The sequence below is a fragment of the Tamandua tetradactyla genome, chromosome 11 (assembly GCF_023851605.1).
Source record: "Tamandua tetradactyla isolate mTamTet1 chromosome 11, mTamTet1.pri, whole genome shotgun sequence".
NCBI lineage: Eukaryota > Metazoa > Chordata > Mammalia > Pilosa > Myrmecophagidae > Tamandua > Tamandua tetradactyla.
In genome coordinates, this window is record NC_135337.1 from 47,876,053 (window position 1) to 47,899,334 (window position 23,282).

Here is a 23,282-nt window from a genome sequence, read left to right on the forward strand (position 1 = left end):
ATGACCAGGCACATGGTGGTGTCTCCTGGTCTCTCCCTTCTTTTCAGTGTTCAACTCCTTGTGTCCTGTGGTTTTCTCTCTGTCTGTTTGAATTTTGGTCTATACATAAAGAATTCCAGTAATAGAATTATCTATCTCTCATCTTGATTGAGGTGGGCCACACTTTCTTAACTGAAGAAATCATATCAACAGGTCCTACTTAAATGGGCTCCACAGGAATGGATTAGATTTAAGAGCACGTTTTTTTTGGGTACATACAACTTTCAACCATCACAGTGGTCAATACATTTTATTCCAAATGGACATCCAGTTGACTTAGTTGACTATTGAAAAAATTACCCCCCCATGCATATACACACTGTGCTGGAGCCTCACCTTTGTCATAAATCTGGTGACCATATTTGCTCACACTCCTTTTGGTTTAAAAAAAGTAGTAGTTCTTAAAAATAATGTCATGGCTAGAAACCCAGTGAAAATAACAGTAATTACAGAAGAAAAAAATTTAATTTTGATCTAAAAATCTTTGATCACATTATATCAGAACACACTGTTTAATAGGCTGCTCATCTTAACTTTATCTGTCTTATGAGATAAATAGGAGATAAATGATGCACTTTCTGTCTTATGTGGGCTACCTTGTGTTCAGACTCCAGCCCTTTGCACAGATAGAGGGATGGATATTCTTTTCCTCTCTATGATCAAACAGAGGAGAATGACTGCAGAAGAGATTTAATGACTTACAGAGAATTATAAAACTCTCCTGTTCTTTTAAAAGTGTCATTGATTAAACAAGAAGCATACTATAGAAAACAGTAATAGACTTGTGAAAATATCTTCTCTTCTGCTTCAGTTAACACTGGGCTGTTCTCGCAGATTGCGTGTAAGTATTGCATATTTTATATTTTAACTTGTTGAACTTAAATGTTGACAGTCTTTGGGTATAAGTCTTTTTTTTTTTCTTTTTATAAGTCTTAAAAAAAATCATCTATTATTTATTTCTCAGACATACCCATTTTACTATTCCTGGAAGGAATTTTCATTGAAAATGGTTATAGAATTATTACCATAATACAGAGAACCAAAGAGTCTTATGGATACAACTCTGGTTTAGGAAATCACACCTAAGTTCAAATTCAGGCTGCTTTAGTTGTGTAACCATAGGCATTTCTTGAGTCTATTGCTGTATGTCGGAAATGAAGATGATGCCTAGCCTGTCTACTTTTGAGGTTATTATAAAGACAAAATGAGAAAGTTGTTTGCTATTATTAAGCACAGTATCAACAGAGTACTTAGGACTATTCTCTGCTGTTTAATAAGCTGTGTAATAATGGGTAAAACAGTTAATCTTTTTTTTTAATAGGTAATCTTTTAATATCTTCATTTATAAAATGGGAGTAATAATAGTTCCTATCTCCATAGGTTTGCAAGAGTTTTAAATGAGATAATATAAAATACAGTGGTTGGCATATGTTGGCATAAACAATCAATAAATGTTAGCAATCATTACATACATTTATTAATTATATACTGTACTGGGGGCACTTTACATAAGTTATTTCATTTAATTCTACATGGTAGGAATGCTTCATACCATTTTATAGATGAGGAATGTGTCTCAGTGTCTCAGAGGTTAATTGATCAAGGTTCTATAGCTGGTAAGTGGTTTTTAGTTGAGATTGGGACCCAAAATTTGTGGGGTTTTCACTATACAAAGGTGATTCTCAAATATATGTTCTAGATGTCTCTGTAAGCAATAGCTATAGATCAGATTGCTTTTGACTCATATTTACAGAATATTCAATCCGAAGACTGAATTTTATGCATTTCCACCATTTTTAATTATCTTTTATCCCAGTCTTCCCAGTTTCTTTAATTTGCTCAATAGGCCAAAATTTCCACTGCAGAAATAAACATGCTCTGTTGATATATAATTAAGAACAATTAAGTGGTTTGTTTACAAACCACTAGATTTCTTGAGTCTGGCTGAATTAGCTATTAAAGAGTGACTTTAGAATTCACCTCTGGAAAAGGAAAAATATTCTGATTTTATTCTCTCTTTGTGAAGAGTTTATTTCAAGCGAAAGTGCAAAAACAGCAATGACTTTATCATCAAATAAACAGACTCAGAAATGAAAAGACACCCTGCTTTAAGTATTTTTGGGTGAAGTTTCCTGCTACGAAAAATCTGGAGAAGTAGAAAGAGCTGATATATTCAAAGGAAAGTTTGGGAATTAGGCTCAAGTTTTCATTGTATTTTTTTCTCCCCAGTTATAATCCAGTTTCTGACCTTGGAAAAATATGGGGACCTTTAAAGTATTTTTAGTCAAAATGTCTCCTACATGGCGGCCTTTTGCATTTTACTTCATTCATGTAAGATGGGTAGCATTCAAATGAAATCTTTTGTTTGGTGCTATATATGCATTTAAAAATAATTTTTTAAAATTCTTTTTATTTTATTTTTTTAAATACCAAAAAACACAAAGAAAATGCACACATTCCTATTTTGATCATTCCATTGTACATATATAATCAGTAATTCACAATATCATCACATAGTTGCATATTCATCATCATAATCATTTCTTGGAACATTTACATCTATTCAGAAAAAGAAATAAAATGAAAACAGAAAAAAAATTTATACATACCATACCCCTTACCTCTCCCTTTCATCGATCACTAGCGTTTCAAACTAAATTTATTTTAACATTTGTTCCCCCTGTTATTTATTTTTATTCCATATGTTCTACTCGTCTATTGACAAGGTAGATAAAAGGAGCATCAGACACAAGGTTTTCACAATCACACAGTCACATTTTGAGAGCTATATCATTATTCAGTCATCATCAAGAAACATGGCTACTGGAACACAGCTCTACATTTTCAGGCAGTTCCCTCCAACCTCTCCATTACATCTTGAATAACAAGGTGATATCTACTTAATGTGTAAGAATAACCTCCAGAATAACCTCTCAACTCTGTTTGGAATCTCTCAGCCATTGACACTTTATTTTGTCTCATTTCGCTCTTCCCCTTTTTGGTCGGGAAGGTTTTCTCAATCCCTTGATGCTGTCTCAGCTCATTCTACAGTTTTTCTCAGTCCCTTGATGCTGAGTTTCAGCTCATTGTAGGATTTCTGTCCCACGTTGCCAGGAAGGTCCGCACCCTTGAGAGTCATGTCCCACGTAGACAGGGGGAGGGTGGTGAGTTTGCTTGTTGTGGTGGTTGGAGAGAGAGCCCACATCTGAGCAACAAAAGAGGCTCTTTTGGGGGTGACTGTTAGGCCTAATTTTAAGTAGGCTTGACCTATCCTTTGTGGGGTTAAGTTTCATATGAACAAACCCTAAGACTGTGGGCTCAGCCTATAGCTTTGGTTGTCCACACTGCTTGTGAGAATATCAAGAATTCAACTTAGAGAAGTTGAATTTTTCCCCGTAAAAACCATTTTTAAAAGACTGTTATCAGGGGTACAAGGGTAATTCATTGGTAGACTTCTTGCCTGCCACGAGGGAGACCCGGGTTCAATTCCTGGTCCACGCACTTCCCGAAAAACAAACAAGCAAAACAAACGAAAACCAAACAAACAAAAAAATTCAACAAATGGTGCTGCAGTAATGGGATACTCACGTGGAAAAACAATGAAATGTGACCCTGCCATATAACATACCAAAAAAAAAAAAGAACCAGAAGACAGTCTTTGGAGTGTTTGTGTAATTTGGAACCAAAAGATTTTCTGCTGATAATTCATCTTTGAAGTTGATTTTGCAAACCATTGGAAATAAGATGATTTATAGCATATGTAAGATAGGAATTTTATCAACAGCTTGGAATTAATCTTCTGTGTGGAGGTAGAAGTAGGTGTTTTTGAAAGATAATTAATTATTTGTCAGGTCCATAAATAATTACAGTTTCCCAGACTTTAATCCTTTTTTAATAGCTTCATTGTTTCTGTGGTAACTGAATGTAACCTGTACAATTCTTATATTTTTCTTTGACTACTTTTTTTCATCTAGCTTCAATTAAAAAAATTTAAATCGTTGCTTTGCTACTTTTTTCTTACTATTCCTTACAATAAATACTTAAATAAAATTAAAATTCATTTTTTTGTTACCTAAAGTTACCAATACTAGAATGGATAATAAACTTTGAGAAATATGGGATTAATGGAATCATCAGTTGTAAAGTGGGAAATCATGTCTAATAGTTAATGGGCCTATAACATAGAAAAATTAATAAACTTCATTTACTTCTTGGATTCACTTATTTTTATCCTTTTTTACTTAATAATCCTTTAGTAATATGCAATATATTCAATAATATTTAAAGAGACAGCCTGATAATTCTTTATATTTTTAAACTTATTTTTTTTATATGATGTGATAATGTCAGTATCATACCACTTCGTTGGTTCCAAGTTTTTATTAAAATTTAAAAAATAACTTTGCAGGACAGTACAGTTTTCAGAAAATATTGAGGATAATTGTGGAGTTGCTAAATTGTAAATTTGTTTAAAAAGTGAAATTAGAAAATGTACACAACGTTCTTGCATAAAATAGGCCCTTTTTAACACCAGAAAAGAGGAACCACATAAATTCAGAATAAAAGATCCTGTAAGTGGAGTAAATCTAGCTTCAAGGAAAATGTATTTTCCTTATTTTACTGATTTCATTAAGACTAGTATTTAGAATCTAGTGGTCTAAAAACAGAGTCTGATTCTTTGTTACTCTTACTCGGTTTTTGTCCCATCTCTCTAATAGTTCTTTGTCAGTTTCTAATATTGTCTCTTCTTTTATATCTTGGTGCCTGGGTGTTGTAGTTTGCTGGCTGCTGGAATGCAATATACCAGAAACGGAGTGGCTTTTAAAAAGGAGAATTTCATAAGTTGCTAGTTTATAGTTCTAAGGCCAAGAAAATGTCACAATTACAACAGGTCTATAGAAATGTTCAATTTAAGGCATCCAGGGAAAGATACCTTGGTTTGAGAAAGCCAACGACGTTCAGTGTTTCTCTCTCAGCTGGAAGGGCACATGATGAACCAACATGGTGGCATCTGCTGGCTTTCTCGTGGCTCTACAAAAAGGAAGTCTCTCCAAAATATTTCCTCTTTTAAAGGATTCCAGTAAGCAGCTCCACCTCAGTGGGTAGAGACACACCTCCATGGAAACCATCTAATCGAAAGTTACCATCTGCAGATGGGTGGGTCACATCTCCATGGGAACAATCAAAATGCTCCCACCCAGCAATATTGAATGAGTATTAAAGGACATGGCTCTTCTGGGATCCACCACAGATTCAACCCAGCACACTGGGCATTGGAGCTTTCTGAGTTTCTGTCCCAGAAACCTCTTCTGTTCTTACTGTTCTTTATTGGTTTGATTTTTTTCATAGCTTCAGCTTTGACATATAAATTATGCTACCGTGGACTACGAGGAGCCTGAGGGTTTCTTCTTCAAAAAATTAAATACTACACTCTTTTGTAGAAGATTTTACTCCCTTTGATTTTTCTTTGAACTTAAACTTACTTATTCATTATAAACCATGTGTCATGCTAAGTACTTTGTGTGTATCAATCTCTTTTGATCCTCACAACAAGACTAAATAATAATACTATTTTTATTCCTGGGTTTTATATGTAGAAATGAGATTCAGAGTAGAAATGACTAATTGTCCCTAGGTATACCTTTGGTGACTGCTTTTGATTTATCTGTAATACATGAATGCACAAACAATGGGTATTGTTTTTAATTTTTAAATCAAGCATATTTGAGTGTTTCTTGTGTGACACACATTTTTCTAATCTCATTGCACATAAATCTAACACCTGTGTGAGATAGATACTATTCTAATATTTGAACTCTGGAACGTGTTTTTAAAAAAAGCAGAATAACTTGGTAGCAATTAATAGTGCCTGGCTTGAGTCATTTGTGTGAATATGATTGTGCTTGTGATTTTTATGTGTTGTATATTTAGCACAGCAAGTTTTACTGTATACGTGTTTCTTATTTTTATACTTTTATGGTATTTGATAAAGCCAAATAATGTGTGCATGATTCTTAAAAACAAAACAAGACAAAACCTTAATGGGCTTATGTTTTAAGGTAAATCTTAGAAAGCATGACTTTGTATTACTTTATATTACCTTTTTGCCTTGTTTTGTTGCCTTTCTATTCAATTCTAAAATTTTTGAGGTTGGTGATTGTGTTTTAGAGATAAGATTTTCCTTATCCAGAAATAATTTTTTTAATCCTCTTGCCTCCATAATATACCTTCAAGCCAAGAAATGAAAAAGGCTTTGAAGCAGCCAAAATAGATGAAATAGGTCCATCCTCTTATACATTTATTCATTTACCCAGCCACCCAACCCACCCATTCATCCCTTCATCTGTCTGTTCTGAATAATGGCTAAGACTTCCTGGTTTCAGATCCCTGCTTTAATACCGTTTGGCTGTGAGACCTTGGCCTACTTACTCCAGTTTTCTCTTTGCTCACATAAAAATACTAACAGAGTATCTCCTCAAGTGGTTGTGCATATTAAATGAGATATAATGCATGTTCTTGGAATATGGCACAAGATATTCACATTTTAAATGTTAGCTGATGCAGTTCTTTTGTTCATCAGAGTATGAGCCATGCATTGTTCAGTGCTGGGGACATAATGGTAAATGTGGTAGACCTGGTGTCCTCTTTCACAGAGCTTTTTGTGGGTATTAGAAAAGTAAAGAGGCCATTACTCTAGATCCTGATGGGAGAACCACAGATGGCAAAGTTGTATTTAAGAGTCTCTGATCCATTTTGAGTTAATTTTTGTGTAAGGTGTGGGAAGGGGTTCTCTTTCATTCTTTTGGATATTGGTATGTAGTTCTCCCACCATCATTTGTTGAAGAGACTCCTCTTCCCCAGTTGAGTAGACTTGGTAGCCTTGTCAAAAATCTATTGACCATATGCTGTCTCGGTAATTCCTGGGGCAGCTGGCTGCCCATGGATGATTGGACCTGGCTTTTCCCAGAGTTCTTCACAGAGTGGTGAGTGCTGGACATTGCAGGGAAACTGAGTCTGGGGACTGGGTATCTTCCAGAGGGCCTGTGGAAAGAGGCTTCTTGGCCTTTGTGTGATCTTGTAAGGCATGATTTAGATCCAAGCCCCTAGGTGAGAGAATGACACATAGTTAAACCCCAGGGACTCAAGAGTTTTTTGGTGATATGCCCCCATGAACACACCATCAGTATGAATTGATGATTTTCAAGACAGACTCTTCAGCCTTACAGAAGGGCTGAAGAATCTGTCATAAGTGTTTGTGAAGCAATTGCATGTTTAATGCAGTTATGTTTAATGAATATGGCTATGAAACCCATATGATTGATTGAATACCTATGATTTCTGATCACAAAAAGCAAAGATGACTGGATCAGAATCTTTACATGATCATCATAGAGACAACTGGAGGCTGAATTTTCACATCCCTTATTGCTACCTGGATAATAGATGTGGACAGGTTAAAGACATTTTGTCTTTTTTGTTTTCTGTGGAGTGAATTTCATATATAAACAAAAAAAAAATCAATTGACTGTAGATGTGAGGGTCTATTTCTGAACTCTCAATTCAATTCCATTGGTCAATATGTCTATCTTTATGCCAAATCCATGCTGCTTTTATCACTGTAGCTTAGTAATATGCTTTAAAGTCAGGAAGTAAGAGTCCTCCAACTTCATTCTTCTTTTTTGAGATATTTTCACCTATTTGGGGACCTTTACCTTTCCAAATATATAATCAATTTGGTAGTGTTGACATCTTAACATTATTTAATTTTCCAACCCATGAACACGAATATCCCTCCATTAATTTTATGTCTTCTTTGATTTCTTTTTAGAGTGCTTTGTAGTTTTCTGAAAACAGGTACTTTACATCCTTGGTTAAATTTATTCCTAGGTATTTGCTGCTTTTAGTTGTTAGTGTAAATGGAATTTTTTCCCCCTGATTTCCTCCACAGATTGTTCATTACTAGAATTTAAAAGCACTACTGATTTTTGCATATTAATCTTGAATCCAGCCCCTGTGCTAAACTCATTTATTATGTCTAGTAACTTTCTTGTAGATTTTTCATGATTTTCTCTATATAGAATCATATCACTTGCAAATAGTAAAAGTTTATATTACTATTTAACTTATATTTTGGTGCTTTGTGAGCATCGGATTATCTTGGTGCATTTACTCTGAAGGTCAGATTCTCTTTCTTGTCAGAGCTTTTGTTCTTTTTTTTTTTTGTATTTAGTATTTTTTTTTATTGTGAAATATGTATATAAAAAACAATAAATTTCCAAGAGAGCTTTTGTTCTTGAGTGGATCTGTGTTAATAGTTGGTTTTATAGAATTACCCACCAGGCTCTTCCAGGTACCCACAAAGGGGAAACACTCCAGCCCTGTAGGGCCCAAGGGAGAATGTCAGGCAAAAATGCCTAAAAGTCTTTAATTCCACCTCCTAAGGGTGTTCTTTCCAGGCCTGCCCAGTATATGGCCCTCTTTGCCCAAAATCCTTTTACATGTCTTCTTTGGAGTGTGCTTTCCTCCCCTACCAGCAAGTGGTGCTCTTTAGCTACTTATTCTCTTCAGTCCTCAGAAGGCAGGCTCCTCTTACCCCTTTGTGGACTCTGGACAATGGCGTAGCACCACTGGGTGGGGCAGGTTAAAACTGGTGATCCCAGCTGTCCAAATTTGCTAGTCAAAAGCTGGCATGGTGCTAGACTATGTCCCACCCATTTTTGGGAGAGTGGATCTCCGCTCTCTTTTAGTCTGTAGCTACCCACATGCCAGAGACTGGAGAACTGGATGGTTTCTGCCCTGAGAGTGGGGGCTGGTGTGATAGTTAGGTTCAGATGTCACCTTGTCCAGGTGATGGTGCCCCATTGTTCTTTTGCTGTGGACTTAAATCATCAGTATGTGAAATTTATCTGTAGCTGATTACGTTCGCCATTGGCTAAGGGGAGTGCCTTCCGCAGTGAGGGAGGTTTAATTTATTTAGCTGGAGGCTTAAAAGAGTGAAGTCAGAAGAGAGCTCATCTTAGCACTCGGTGCTCAGACCCAGATGCAGAAAGGAATAAACACAGGGAAAGCCTTTTGGGCCCAGAAGCCAGGAGGGAAGCCCAGCAAACGTCCACTATGTGTCTTACCATGTTACTAAGAAAGCCAGAGGAAAGCCTTTCTCTGAAGAACTATATATGTATATTTTCATCTCAGATTTTCCTTCTAGCTGCTCTAGAACATTGGAGGCTAGAAGGAATATCTATTTTTTAATCACTTTTTGTGTGTGTGTGTGAAAATAACATTTATACAGAAAAGCAGTAAATTTCAAAGCAAGCACAACAATTAGTTGTAGAACAGATTTCAGAGTTTGGTATGGGTTGCAGTTCCACAATTTTAGGTTTATACTTCTAGCTGTTCTAAGATACTGGAGACTAAAAGAAATAACAATATAATGATTCAGCAGTCATACTTGTTTGTTCAACCCTACCATTTCTGTATAACTCCATCATCACCTATGATCTTTCTCATACTCTTTAGAGGTATTTGGGCTTTGCCCATTCTAACTTTTTCATGTTGGAAGGGGCTGCCAGTAATAAGGGGTAGGGAGATGGAACTAGTTGATGTTTTGAAGAGGCTGGCTACTCTGCATTTCAGAACTTATCTGGTCCAGGGACCCATCTGGAAGTTGTAGGTTTCTGGAAAGTTATCCTAGTACATGGAACCTTTGTAGAATCTTATATATTTCCTTGTTCATTAGGATTGACTGGAATGGTTTTGATTGGGGATTGGCAACTTAAGATAGGTAGCGATGTCCAACTGAAGTTTGCTTAAGAGCACCTTCCAGAGTAGCCTGTTGACTCTACTTGAACTCTCTCAGCTACTGATACCTTATTTGCTACACTTCTTTTCCCCTTTTTGTTCACGATGGCATTGTTGATCCCAGGTGCCAGGGCCAGACTCATCCCTGGAAATCATCTCCCACCCTGCCAGGGAGACTTTGATCTCTGGATGTCACATCCCACATACAGGGGATGGCAATGATTTCACTTGCAGAGTTGGGCTTAGAGAGAGAGAGAGAGAGAGAGAGAGAGAGAGAGAGACCACATCTGAACAACAAAAGAGGTCCTCTGGAGGTGACTCTTAAGTAGCCTAAGCTTCTCCACTACATATATAAGCTTCACAAGAGCAAGCCTCGAGATCAAGGGCTTGGCCTAGATTTGGGTGTCCCTAATGTTTGACACAGTATCAGGGGTTTCCTGATAGTTTAATAGTTCCATATTTTTTCTCCCATCCCTCAAAGACCTTTGCCAATACTTTTTGATTATCTGCTTAATATATTCTGGCATATATCTAGGCATTACATTAAGCTATACAGGATTAAAGGCCCTCATTTTTATTCTAGGCCCCCTGTGTTTTGATTGTTTAAATGAGCTGTCTAGACAGGTTGACTTAGATTATGTGCTACAGAAAATTTAGATTCTGGACAAAATAAACCTGTCTTCCTTTGGTCTCATGAAGAACTATAATTTTATAACTAAATAACTCCCCTTATTAAATTAAGCCAGTCCATCTCTGATACTTTGCATTCTGGTTGCTTTAGCTGACTGAAACCCCTGGGCACCCACAGCTGGGGCTGAAGGGGTTTACTCATATTCTCTCACAGCAGCTTCTCTGTCTCTTCCTTCCTCCCACATTTTCCTGAGTGTTGTGTAGATCTCCTCCCCACCCCAATCTCCAGAGCCCCAGATCTGTTATTGCAAACAGTTTCTGCCTGACTCCTGATTGTTTTTCTGGGAGAGAAGTGAGCCAGCCTCTCCTTTATTGGTTGTCTTGGATCCAGCTGACCTATCAGTCTTCATTATTATTATTATTATTTTTTGCTTTATTTTTATAGCACTTCTTATCTGACATAATTTATTTGTTTGATTTGCTTATACAAAATGTAAACTTTTTTTGTGTGAAAGCAGGAACTTTTTGTTTGCCTCTGTCATTCTCAATGCCTGAAATACTGTCAGACCTGCAATTGGCCCCAATTAATGTTTGTTGAATGAATGAAAACAAGTGACTATTGAATCATGCCACGTTCCTGCTTAAAATTGTATTCTGTTCTCTTTGATCACATTTATTATACTCTTGTTTCCCATTGTGGTCTTGAGTTCACATTCACACTGTATTCAAAATACCTGTTTAAATGTATATAAAATTGTGTTACTCATCTCTTTAAAATTCTTCAGTAGATTAAATAAAATCCAAACAAGATAACATTAAAAATAAATAAAATAAAAGTTTTTAAGTATGTATTAGTTTCCTAGCCTCTAAAGTAAATACTATACAATAAGTTGGCTTAACAACAGGGATTGGTTGGCTCACGGTTTAAGAGGCTATAAGATTTTTTTAATCCTCCCTGCGGTGGTATCTTCTGACTGGCTGGTAGACTTTGGAGTGTCTTAGCTTTTCTATCACTTGGCAGTGCACATGCCAGCTTTCTCTTCCAGGTTCCCTTGGCTGGCTGCTCCCTGTGGCTTCTTTCTCTTTGGTCTTCTAATACCATATCCTTGGGCCCCCCTTAATTGAAATAACCTCATTAAAAGGTCCTATTTACAGTGGGTTTACACACACAGGAATGGATTAAGATTAACAACATGTTTTTCTGAGATACATAACTAACTCCAACCCACCACAAAGTACCTAAAAACATTTAAAAAAAATCAAATTCCTTCCACATCCTACAGTCTGCATGTTGTAGTATCTGTGTACTTTAAAGCTTATTTCCTGATGCTTTTCAACTTGCCCATTGTTGTAGGCTTGTTGGCCTTGTTCCAGTTCTTACATGCCAAGCCCTCTTCTGTTTCAGAACCTCCTTAAATAATGTTCTCCTTACCTTAATTTTCTTTACCTTTATCTCTCATTTATTTTTAATTTCATTAAATGCTAATAATGTTTAGTGAATGTTTTCTAGGAACCAGGGAAAGGAAGAACAATAAGACAGGCCCTTGATATAAAATAGCTTTGGTCAGTGAAACAAAAGTAAATAGATGAGTATAGTAGGTAGTACATTTTCATACTTTGCTCTCATGCAAAGCCTTGTTTGATAGGAGTGGGAAAACTTACTGTCATGCAGTCAGCTTTTCCCTTGCTTTTTTAACTAGCATAGCTCCACTTTCTTATGTTTCTATACAATATAATTTAATTAAGTTTTCTTGTCTTAAAAAGCAGAAGAACACTACATAGACTATGTTAGGTGGTATGATAAGAAGTATGCATAGGGATCCTTTGGAACACATAGCTTCTTCGAGGAAGTGGTAGCATCTGATCTCTGACTTAAAGGGCAAAATAATTGTTAAGTGAGCAAATAAAGATAGGTAAAGGTGCTTGACGATGGCTGTATTAGTTTTAATCTTTGACTGTTCATCAGAAATACATATCTCCGTACTTTGTAATAATTCATCAAGCTGTGCATTTGTAATTTGTGCATTTCTCTCTATAATAATTGTTATTCTTCAATAAAATTTTTTTTTCACATTGTGAAAGCTATATCATTATTCAGTCATCCTCAAGAAACATGGCTACTGGAACAAAGCTCTACGTTTTCAGGCAGCTCCCTCCAGCCTCTCCATTCAATAATAGAAATAAAAATATTAAATTTTAAATAATAGAAATTAAATAATAAAATAATAATAGAAATAAATATAATAATAGAATAAATAATAATAGAAATAAAAATTTAAAATTAGAAAAATAAAATAAAATATGACTGGATAAAATTCCAGATCTATGGAATCAGAAACTTTTCCTCCTTTTTTTCTTAAGTGTCACGGATAATTCTGATACTTAGCCATGAGTGAAAACCTCTGCGAATAGGAGACTACAGTTTAGATCTATTTAGCTGCAAGGGCGGATATAGTGTAGAATTAGATGGGAGGGATAGAAAGACCAGGGATCATTAAGGAACTTAGATTTTGATCCATATCCATGAAAGAGGATTCTCTTATTTTGGAATGGCCTTTTTTGAGGAATAATTGGCTGTCCACATTTTAAGTATACAATTTGATAAGTTTTGATGCATATATAGACTATGAGACCATTAATACAAACAGCGTAATGAAAATATCCATCCTTCTAAAGTTTCCTGGTGCCGCCTTCTTTGTAATCTCTCTCTTTCCTGCTGCTTTCTTCCCCTGCCTCTGCCTGGCAACCACTGATCTCTTTGTCATTATAGCTAGATGTTGGGTTTTTGTTGAAAGTTTTTTCTGCATTTATAGAGATGATAATATATGATTTTCATTTTTGGCTCATTAATATGGAATGAATTGCATTGAACCAAACATATACACATACACCAATCCTAATATTCTTGGGATAAACCCCATTTGTCCGTGTTGTATTTATCCTTTTATATCTTGTTGGATTTGGTTTGTTAAAAATTTGTTTGGAATTTTTACATCTATGTTTGTAAGAAATATGGGTGTGCAGTTTTATTTTCTTAAAATATCTGTGTCTATTTTAGGAAAGAGTAATGTTGATCTCATAGGTGGGTTGAGAAGTAGGTCCCTTTTCTTCAGTTTTCTGGGAGAATTTCTTCCTTAAATGTTCGGCAGAATTGATCATTGAAGCCTCCTGGGTCTGGAGTTTTATTTGTTGGTAAATGTTTAACTATACTATCAGGCTCTTTACCTGATATTCAAGGAACCTGTTTCTCCTTGGATAAGCTTAAGGAGTTTGTGTCTTTCAAGAAATTTGTCCATTTCATCAAAGTCATTGACTTTATTGGGATGGTGTTATTTATTATATGCTATCTTTTTAAAGACATCATGCACATGCCAAAGCATTTTCCCTTTTAATGTGTAGAGTTCAGTAGCTTTCATATTTTTACAAATTTGTGCAATCATCATCACCAATGTTTAATTCCATAGTATCTCGTCACCCAAGTAGGAAACCCCATACCCATTAGCAGTCACTTCCCAGTCCCTCTTCCTCGGTCTCTTCAGCCTTTAGCAACCAAATCTTTTTGTCTCTGTGGATTACGTATCTTGGAATCATAGAATGTTTGGTATTTGTGTCTGACTTCCTTTGCTTAGCATTGTTTTCAGTGTTCATCCATGATGCCACATGAATCAGAATCATTCCTTTTTATGGTTAAATACTGTTCCATTCTTTGGATTTACCATATTTATTTACTTGCTCATCAGTTGATAGATGTTTGGGTTATTTCCACTTTTTGGCTATTATGAATATTGTATTTGTGAACATTGGTGTGTAAGTTTTTGTGTGAATAAGTTTTCATTTCTATTGAAGTACAATTGTTGGGATACACGATAACTATGTTTAGCTTTTTGAGGAACTTCCAAACTATTTCTCAAGGAGTGGCACAATTTTACATTCCTACCAATGAGATATGAGGGTTTCAGTTTTTCTAAATACTCACCAACACTTGTTATTGTCCATCCTTTTTATTATGGCCATCATAGTGAGTGTGAAGTGATATTCCACTGTGACCATGCACTTCCTCAAGGAATAATGTTTGAAACATATAGATTAAATGTTTTGAACATTGTTCTATTTGCTTATTGGCCATTTGCATAATTTCTTTGAATAAATGACTAATCATATCCTTTATCCATTTTTAAATTGGGTTATTTGTTGCTTTAATTGTTAACTTGTAAGAGATCTTTATATATTCTGTATACCACACGCTTAGCAGGGTTTTGGATATATTTTCTCCCATTCTGTGGATTGTCTTCTCTTTCTTGATTGAGTTGTTTGAATCAAGGAGTTTTTAATTTTGATGACTCCATTTAATCTGTATTTTTCTTTGATTACTTGCGCTTTTGGTATTATATTTAAGAAACCATTGTCTAATCCATGGTTACAAGGATTTACACCTATCTTTTCTTCTAAGAGTTTTATGGTTTTAGCTCGTACACTTGGGTTTTTAATCCATTTGGAGTTTATTTTTGTATATGGTATGAAGTGTAGAGGTCTACCTTCTTTTTGTAATTGGATATCCAGTTATCCTTGAATTGTCTTGTTGATATTGTTGGAATTATTATCTTTTCAAATATCTATATAACCTATAGTGATATCATTCCTTATATTGGTAATACGTGCTATTTTCCTGATCAGTCTTGCTAGAAATTTATTAATTTTATTGATTTTTCTTAAAGAACTGCCTTTTGGTTTATTGATTTTTCTGTATTGTGTTTCCATTTTATACTTTATTGATTTTTGTATTTTTATTATTTCCTTTCTTTTACTTTGGGTTATAGTATCCTTACTTCCTCTGGTTTCTTAGAAGCTGATGTCACTGATATCTGAGGCCTTTTTTCTTTTCTATTATATGTTTACTGCTATAAACTTCCCTGTAAGTACTGCTTTTGCAGCATCCTGCAGGTTTTAGTATTTTGTGTTTTTATTTTCATTTAGTTAAAATAATTTCTTCCTGGTACCTGCCTGTGCAAAAAATAATAATAATTTCTAATTTCCCTTTTGATTCCTTCTTTGACTCAGGGTTATTTAGAAACATTTTATTTATTTAAACGTATTTGGGGATTCTTGAGAGTTTTAAAAATTATTGATTTCTAATTTAATTCCGTTGTCACAATTTATATGAATTCAATCCTTTATTTTTATTCTTTCCAGGTAACTTTTTCCAAAACTAAACTGCTTTTAAACTGTTGCTAAATCACTTATATTTGAAGTAGTTATTTTGAAGTGATTATTGATAGGATTAAGTTTAAATTCACCATCTTACTTTTGAATTGTTTGTTTCTCCCATATACTCTTTGGTACCTTTTCCTTCTTATTCTCTCTTCTTTTGGATTGAGTATTTTTGTTTTATTTTATCTCCTTTATTTGCTTATTAACTATGGCTTTTGTTTCTTTTTATTTTTTTTAGTCATTGCTTTAGGGTTTATAGAGCATGTTGCAGTGTACCTTGAAGTACTATTATACCTCTTTACATATAGTATAAAAATCTTACCACATTGTGCTTTATTTATTACTGGTTTTAAGCAATTTGATAACTATCTACCTTATAGTAGTTTTCTTCATGTTTCTTGTGCTTGGTTTTATTGAGCCTCTTGGATCTATGGGTTTATAATTTTTATTGCTTTTGGAAAATTTGGGACCATTATTTCTTCAAAAAATAAATTATTTTTTTGCTTTCCCCTGTCTTTTGGGGACTCCAGTTACCTATATATGAAACTACTTCATGTTGTACCACAGCTCATTTATGCTTAATTTTTTCAGTTTCTCTCTGTGTTTTATTGCTGTGTCTTCAAGTTTATTGATTTTTTCTTTTGTAGTTCTAAGCTGCTGTTACTCTCAACCAGCATGTTTTTAAAATTTTTATCTCAGGTATTGTATCTTTCATTGTTAGAAGTTCAGTTTGGGTTTTTAAGAATATTTCCCTTGTCTTCTCTTTAATATGATCAGTCTTTCCTTGTACCTTCTTGGACATATGGATCACAATTTTAATTACTGATTTAATATTTCTATTTAGTAATTCTATCATTTATGTCGTATATGAGCTTTTTTCTATTGCTTGGTTTTTCTTTTCAATATGGATTGTATTTTTCTTCCTTTTTGCTGTGTCTGTTAATTTTTTCATTAGGTTCCTGATGTGCCAATTATACCTTGTTTGGTGCTGAATGTTTTTGTATTCATACGAATTTTCTTGAGCTTCATTCTGAGACACAGTATAAGTTACTTGGAAACGGATTTCTCTTTCTGAGGCTTGCTTTTAATCTTTGTTAGGTGGGCCCAATGTAGCCTTTAGTCTACAACTCATTTTGCTCAACTACTGAGGCACTATCCTTCTGAGTACTGTACTTAATGTTCTGTGAATTATGACATTTTCCACTCTGGCTGGTAGGAATACAAACTGTTTTTGGCACTGAGTGAGCCACAGTCAGTGGTGTACTGGAGCTGGCCTGTGAGGGTCAGTTATTAAAAACATCAAGTATGTGAGCCGATTTAGTTAATAGAATTAAATTATATAAACTTATAATTAAAATAAATTATATTAAGCACATAAGTGATAAATGCTCATAATTCGTCACTTCCTAGCTATTTTATTACATGCTGCTATTTTGGTAAACTCATGGTTATTTTCTGCATCCATATGGTGGAAATATTATATACTGTGCTACTGTATATCCCTCTCCAACTTCTTACACAGTGATACCACATTGGTAGCTTGAAACTGACTGTGGTGGACCACAGAAATTGGTAACCACTACAAACCAGGAACTACAACAGTCCCCCCACACCACTGAGTTATAAACTTTGTAGCATACCCCTGACTATGGGTTATCTTACCCTGCACTCATTTTAGATAATTTTCTTCCAGTCCTTGGACCATTTCTATTGTTCATGCACTATTAAGTACTTAGCTCAAGACTTGAGGGAGACCTTTGCAGAGGTTTGGAGATATCTCTGTCTGCATTTTTTTGCTCTCTGGTCTCTGGTACTATGCCTTGGGGACTCTAGCTTCTTTGGCCTTCCCAGACTCCTTGCTTCATCTCCTTAACTTAGGGGGGATCACTGAGCTTTTCCTTGGATTGCCCTCCTTACTCTGTGTCCTGGAAACTCTTCAGGCAGAAACCTGGGGCAATTATAGGCTTTGTCTCCTATGTTTCTTCTCTTGCAGTGATCATCTTGTCTCGTTTCCAAAGTCTAAAAACGTTTTCATACACTTTATCTAGATTTTTAGTTATTTCAGGTGGGAGCATAAATCTTATCCCTGTAAGCTCTGTCTTGTCCAGAAGCAGATGTTCCTTGGTAGGATTTTAGGTGGGAGAATGAAATAGTCAGGTATGCATTTTAGATCACTCTGTAGACCATGCACTTAAAGGGGCAAGCCTTAAAATAGAGGGACCAATTAAGAGGTAGTGGGTGAGTTCAAATGAGAGATATGAAGGCCTAAGGTTGGTCATGGCTGGTGATATTGGAGAGGTGGGGAACAATTTGAAAAATATTTAGAAGGAGGAATCTGTTGGGGGAGTTTCTAAAAGTATGGTCATGAACGATTTTTATCTGAATCACCAGTAGTATTTGATAAAATGAAGATTCTGTGCTTCACCTCAAGCTTATTGAATCTGAGTTCTAAGAATGAGGTTTAGAAATTTGCATTTTGAAACAAATTTAAACTTGGAGTAGTATTTATAAAATAAAATTTCAGAAGGATTGATACAGAGCAGTTTTATTTCTAAAGTTTGATTCTCATGCTCAGAAAGCATTAGTACTCTGGAATGACCTGTAGTGCTTAATTAAAATAAGATTATGCATGTTCTTCCAGACCTGCTGATCTGAATTTCCTGGAGGTAAGGGTGAGGTTGGGGGTCAGTTTGAGTCCAGGGATTTCTTAAATATACAAAAGTTTGAGAATCAGTAAACTAAAATACTTCACAGGTATGACATAAGTTTAGTGTACCTAATGAATATTTTCACTTATAATAACCAAAGAATGGGGGCACCAAATATGAGTCTGTAGTATAACCTTTCTTTGGAATTTTTTTCCAGTTCTTATAAAACACCAGAGTATTATGTCTTATGAGTTAGATACCATTTTGCTTAGACTCACTTTTTTTTCAATTTTAAAGTAAGTTGCATAACTTGTAACTTTGCTGTGTCACTAGCTCTGATAACATTTTCTAGTGAGATGGTTTAGTCTTTTGAAGTGATTTTCTGTGCCGTGAATCTGAGAACCCATAAACTGTTTAACATAGTAGTACCAGTGTTAATCCTGCAAGCAGTAGCAAAATTAATTCTTTTCAGTGAGGATTGGTTTTTGGATTGGCTTTTGGAATGCTTGAATAGTTAATTTTATTTATATTTATAAACAAAGCTTTGTAGCAAGAAATAAATAGGGAGGCTTTCCTTCCTATTTATTCCTATATATAGGATTTAAATATTTTTTTCTTTCAGTTTTACATTTTTTTAAGACAAATTATATAGGTTTTAAAAACTTCTGGAATCAAGCTTCTATAATGAAGTATTTAAAATGAAAATATTGCACCTTGTCATAATTGAAAATTGTTTGCTCCAGAAAACTATATAGCATTTGTCCAGAGTGATTAAAGTTGAAACGCATAGTGAATGAAATGAACACAATGTATGGACTATAAGAGTCTTGGCTAATTTAACTTGTTTGCTTATAGAGAAGTCGAGGCAACCTTTAAGTTTTTGACCACTTAGCTCTGTGTTAAATTTTTTATGGCATTACTTTTCTAACATTTGAAAGCAAATGGATAGAGAATTGTTGTGTTTGAGGAAATAAGTCAGTTTTTTAAATCACTATCTACCCTATCATTAATGAAACTTTTCACTGAAAAAATTTGGCGAGGTTGAGGATTCTAATAACAAATTTTATCCACAAAATAGCTATAAGACTACCTGCTTTTTCCTTGTAGAGTTTTAGTCTTTGTGTTTTAGGAATTTTTTTGCACATCATGGTGTATCATTTTAGAATGTCATTCATAGACTTCTTTCTTTAATATATATGAATGGGTACTTTTTTGTAGTTTATTTTTTCTGAAACTGGTTGAATAGACTTGAAGTTTTATATAATAATTTTTGTCATCACGATGAGCACATAGTATGTTTCTCAGAGGTTACTCTACAAAAACGTCCATGTTTTAAGAAGCTTGCTTTTAAGGAGTGTTTGTACAGCTACATTTTGCTTTATTCCTTCACTTATTTTCTGTTTACTTCCAGAATAACTTCTATAAATTATTTTATAGAGGAATAGTCTAACCAAGATAGAAAGGTTTCTTTAAAAGACTTTGTTTTAAAATCACATGTATGAAAAAGCCATCATCTTTTTTACTATATTCTTAAGCATTTATAGATATGTTCCCTACTATTGTAAAACACAAAACAAGTACTTTCCTGTTAATGTTTGAGCAATAATGGACTTCTGGAAAATGAGGTATATATATATATATATATTTATATTCAGGAATGGAATCTAAGGAAGTTTCAAATTTGTAAGAATTTTTATTTAAGATTTAATTTTGAAGATTTGTATGTAGGACTTTGAGAAGATTTGTAAGAATGTTAGCAAATCAGCTTAATCTATTGAAGATTCACATATTTTTTAACTAAATGTAAGGAGTTATTTATGAAGTTTATTAGAAAAAGAAGTATGCTGTATATTTAGAAATATATCACTTTTATCCACAAATCTGTAAACAGTAACACATCCATAGTGACTATATTGTGGTTTCCCTTCACAGATATCAAGTTGTGCTAGTACAACCATATAAATAATTAATACCTGAAGTCTCAATGTAACATGGACATTTACAGTGATGACAGATAAATGCAGATGCTTGGGAATCAAATACTAGGCGAAACACTTGTAAAAAGGTAAGAAAACAATGTAATCATAATACAGGCCAAGTGGGCTTCAGTTTATAGAAGTAATTTACTGAGGTTTCTTTTTCAGTGTATCAGGCTTTTAAGAAACACATTTGCAGGATCCTGTCTATTTTAATATTGGTCGAACTCAGCTGTAAGTATGAGTTCTGCAAAAATATGAGTTGCAGATATCATAATGAATGATGTGTCTATGGTAATTGTTATGGAAATAAGGTAGTAATGTGACAGAGTAGAATTTGATAGAGAACTAGAATGGGTGTATCCATGTATGCTCAGAGACACATTTTAAGTTGTAGGTCCTCTGTTTGCCTCTGATGATTGTCACCACTACCATATGCTATAAAATGTCACATTTTGCAATATCTGTGAAAGACTTTCAGGATTGGAAGTTGTCAGTTGTAGTCTTTGTAAAAAAAAGGTTAATTTCAAGTCAAGGATTAATTTTTATAGTCATGTTTTTATCTCACTCATCCCTTCCCCCATCTTAATTTAGAATTAACATTTTTTAATGTAGTTATATTTAGACAGTTTTCCTACCTTGTGTTTTTTCATGAATGTTCAAGCTTTGGGGGAGGTTGCATTATAGATATTAGATATTAGCCTTGTTCTTCTTCTAGCTAAGTCAATAACCTATTTTTTTCTACTTTACTATAACTTACAAAATATGATTATTGCATCAGTATTCACGTTGTAACCCTTTACCAAAATAGTGTCATTTTTAGAATATTTTGTTTTATGATTACGATAATGTGACAATTCTACAGTAAACATCTTGCCAGTCTTTTTCCTTTTGTTACTCTCTGTTTCCAGATGAACACTCTCTTATCCAGATTATAAATTCTTTGAAAAGGCTATAATAAATTATTACAAAATAAAACTGTAATTAACCAGGCCAATCAAGGAATAAAATGTAATTAGGTTAATTAAAATTTCTGGTTAACTGGGTAGTAATGCCTTATTGTTGATTTTGTCCTTGTTGAAAGTCTGTATGCCAAAAATAATAGAAATGTCCTTTTTATAAATAAGTCTTATAGCACTTTAGTAAGTATCAAGGTTATCCCCTAACTGTAGAAAACTTGATTGATTGTTCAGTAGATTGATTTTAGTCATAACCTTAAAAGGTTTTGTTATTCAGTCCCCAGTTTTGCATACTTTCCAATCCAAATTTCTAAAGGGAAGACCTCTAAATGAGAGTAAGTGATTCTATTGTGAGAAATCTTCTTATGTAGGGTATCTTTTAGTTACTTTCTCAAAGAAAAAAAAATTAGAGCAGATTCTAAAAAAGAACTGTGTCACAATTACTGTTGAGTTGTTATAAGGTACTGGTATATATATTTTAAACCCATTTATTTATTTGTTTGTTTGTTGTTGTTGGTTTCTAATAATCCTGTCTTGGTTTCTTCGTGTATCTGAGGCTATTTAGTTATCAAGAAGAACCAAAGATGTCACTGTGAACAGATTACTCTATTATCTCCTACTATTTCCTCTTATTTAGAAAGGACGAGTCTATTAGCATAAGTTAATTTTCTTCCATTCTTTTTTTTTTTTTTACTATTATTTTATTTTAAAGAAAGGAATTTAGGAAGTTCTAGTATACTCCATGGCTGCAGCTGAGAGTCTGAAACCCTGATGCTTAAGCTCTATTCTAGATGATAGCTCCAGCTCTTCAGGATATAAGGAAAGGAGATCATATGTCCACAATGATAGATCTTTGGTTATACAGGTAAGTCATTTAGTTTTGGAAGTAGTGAAGACAACTGTGGTTTCTTTTTCTTTTCTTTTCTTTTTTTTTTTTCAGGATTCTTGTTATTTTTCCATACTTAATCTTTTGCATGGAAAATTGTGTGTGATCTGACTGGCTGTTCATAGGAGGATGGAGTTATAGGGAATGGGTTAGGGGATGAAATATTTTCCCACTCTTTTCCCAACAGGGAGATGTATGAATTGGCTGAGTACATTGGAGTCTCGAGGGCTTTGTACCTAATTTTGGTACACTATATATTTTGATTCAAGAGGCATTATGAAATTCCTTGACTTCTATTTCTCCCCTCTATTTGTTTTTTTAAGTGTGTATTCACACTGCTCTACCTCGCTATCATCTATCTGTCATATCTGGCTTTCTTTCTCTTTAAAACGCTTTTAAATAAAACAGTAGATAATAAATTTCCCAAACTTCAAAGAGGCAAATATTAAGAGCCTTAAATATAATTGCATGGATGGGTCCCCAGGGTTCCCTGTACTACTTTTAATGTTATAGATATGGTGGTAATTGTACAGCTGAAATAATTTGTCTTAAAAGAATTACATGACAAGCATAGCCTGAACATTATTAAGTATTTGAGGTATCCTTCCAAACTAGTGGAAGATTAAAGAAGTTTGTGTTCTAGACAACTAGAAAAAGAATTGTGTTGGTGATACTTTTCAGTTGCTCTTGCTCTTTATTCCTTTTACTTTGGTTGTCTGCATGAATATACAAACTGCTATGATCATCAATTTCCTAAACTTGTTTACTTAGTGAAATGAAATATTATATATCAATTAGAAACTTTGCTATCAGTAGAGGATTGTGAGCCCCTCAGTTCATAAAGTAAACCATACCCCCTTGGGTTATTATAGTAGGAATAAAAGATTACAGGTAGTGTCCTTGGAATATCTTTTCGAGGTTTCTTTCTCTTAAATAAAGGTAATGACTAGATCAGTGCTTCATCAGGCGAGCCTTTTTTGTTTATTATTTCTATCAGTTCTTACTGATGCAGTTCTTCATATGTGATCATAGGGGTTGGAAATTTATGATCTTGAATATTGTAGATACTGTTTCAGAATACCTTCAGATTTGAGATAAAAGTAGATTCAAATTTGGCTAAAGGGAGTTGAACAGCAAA

The 23,282-nt window shown here is 34.2% G+C and overlaps 1 protein-coding gene across 4 annotated transcripts in view; it reads left to right on the plus strand.

The window, feature by feature from the left end:
• The window catches only part of ZZZ3 (zinc finger ZZ-type containing 3), a 109,098-nt gene that overhangs the window by 36,360 nt on the left and 49,456 nt on the right, over positions 1-23,282 (plus strand). For 2 of the 4 annotated variants that reach the window (XM_077120569.1, XM_077120568.1), the window contains exons 3-4: positions 20,256-20,388; positions 21,971-22,123. Coding sequence is in view for 2 of the 4 variants with exons in the window: in XM_077120570.1 (XP_076976685.1) it covers positions 20,342-20,388 (47 nt within the window). In the remaining 2 variants the exon portion in view is untranslated. The remainder of the gene's footprint in view (positions 1-20,255; positions 20,389-21,970; positions 22,124-23,282) is intronic. The other 2 variants (XM_077120570.1, XM_077120571.1) reach the window with 1 other exon arrangement.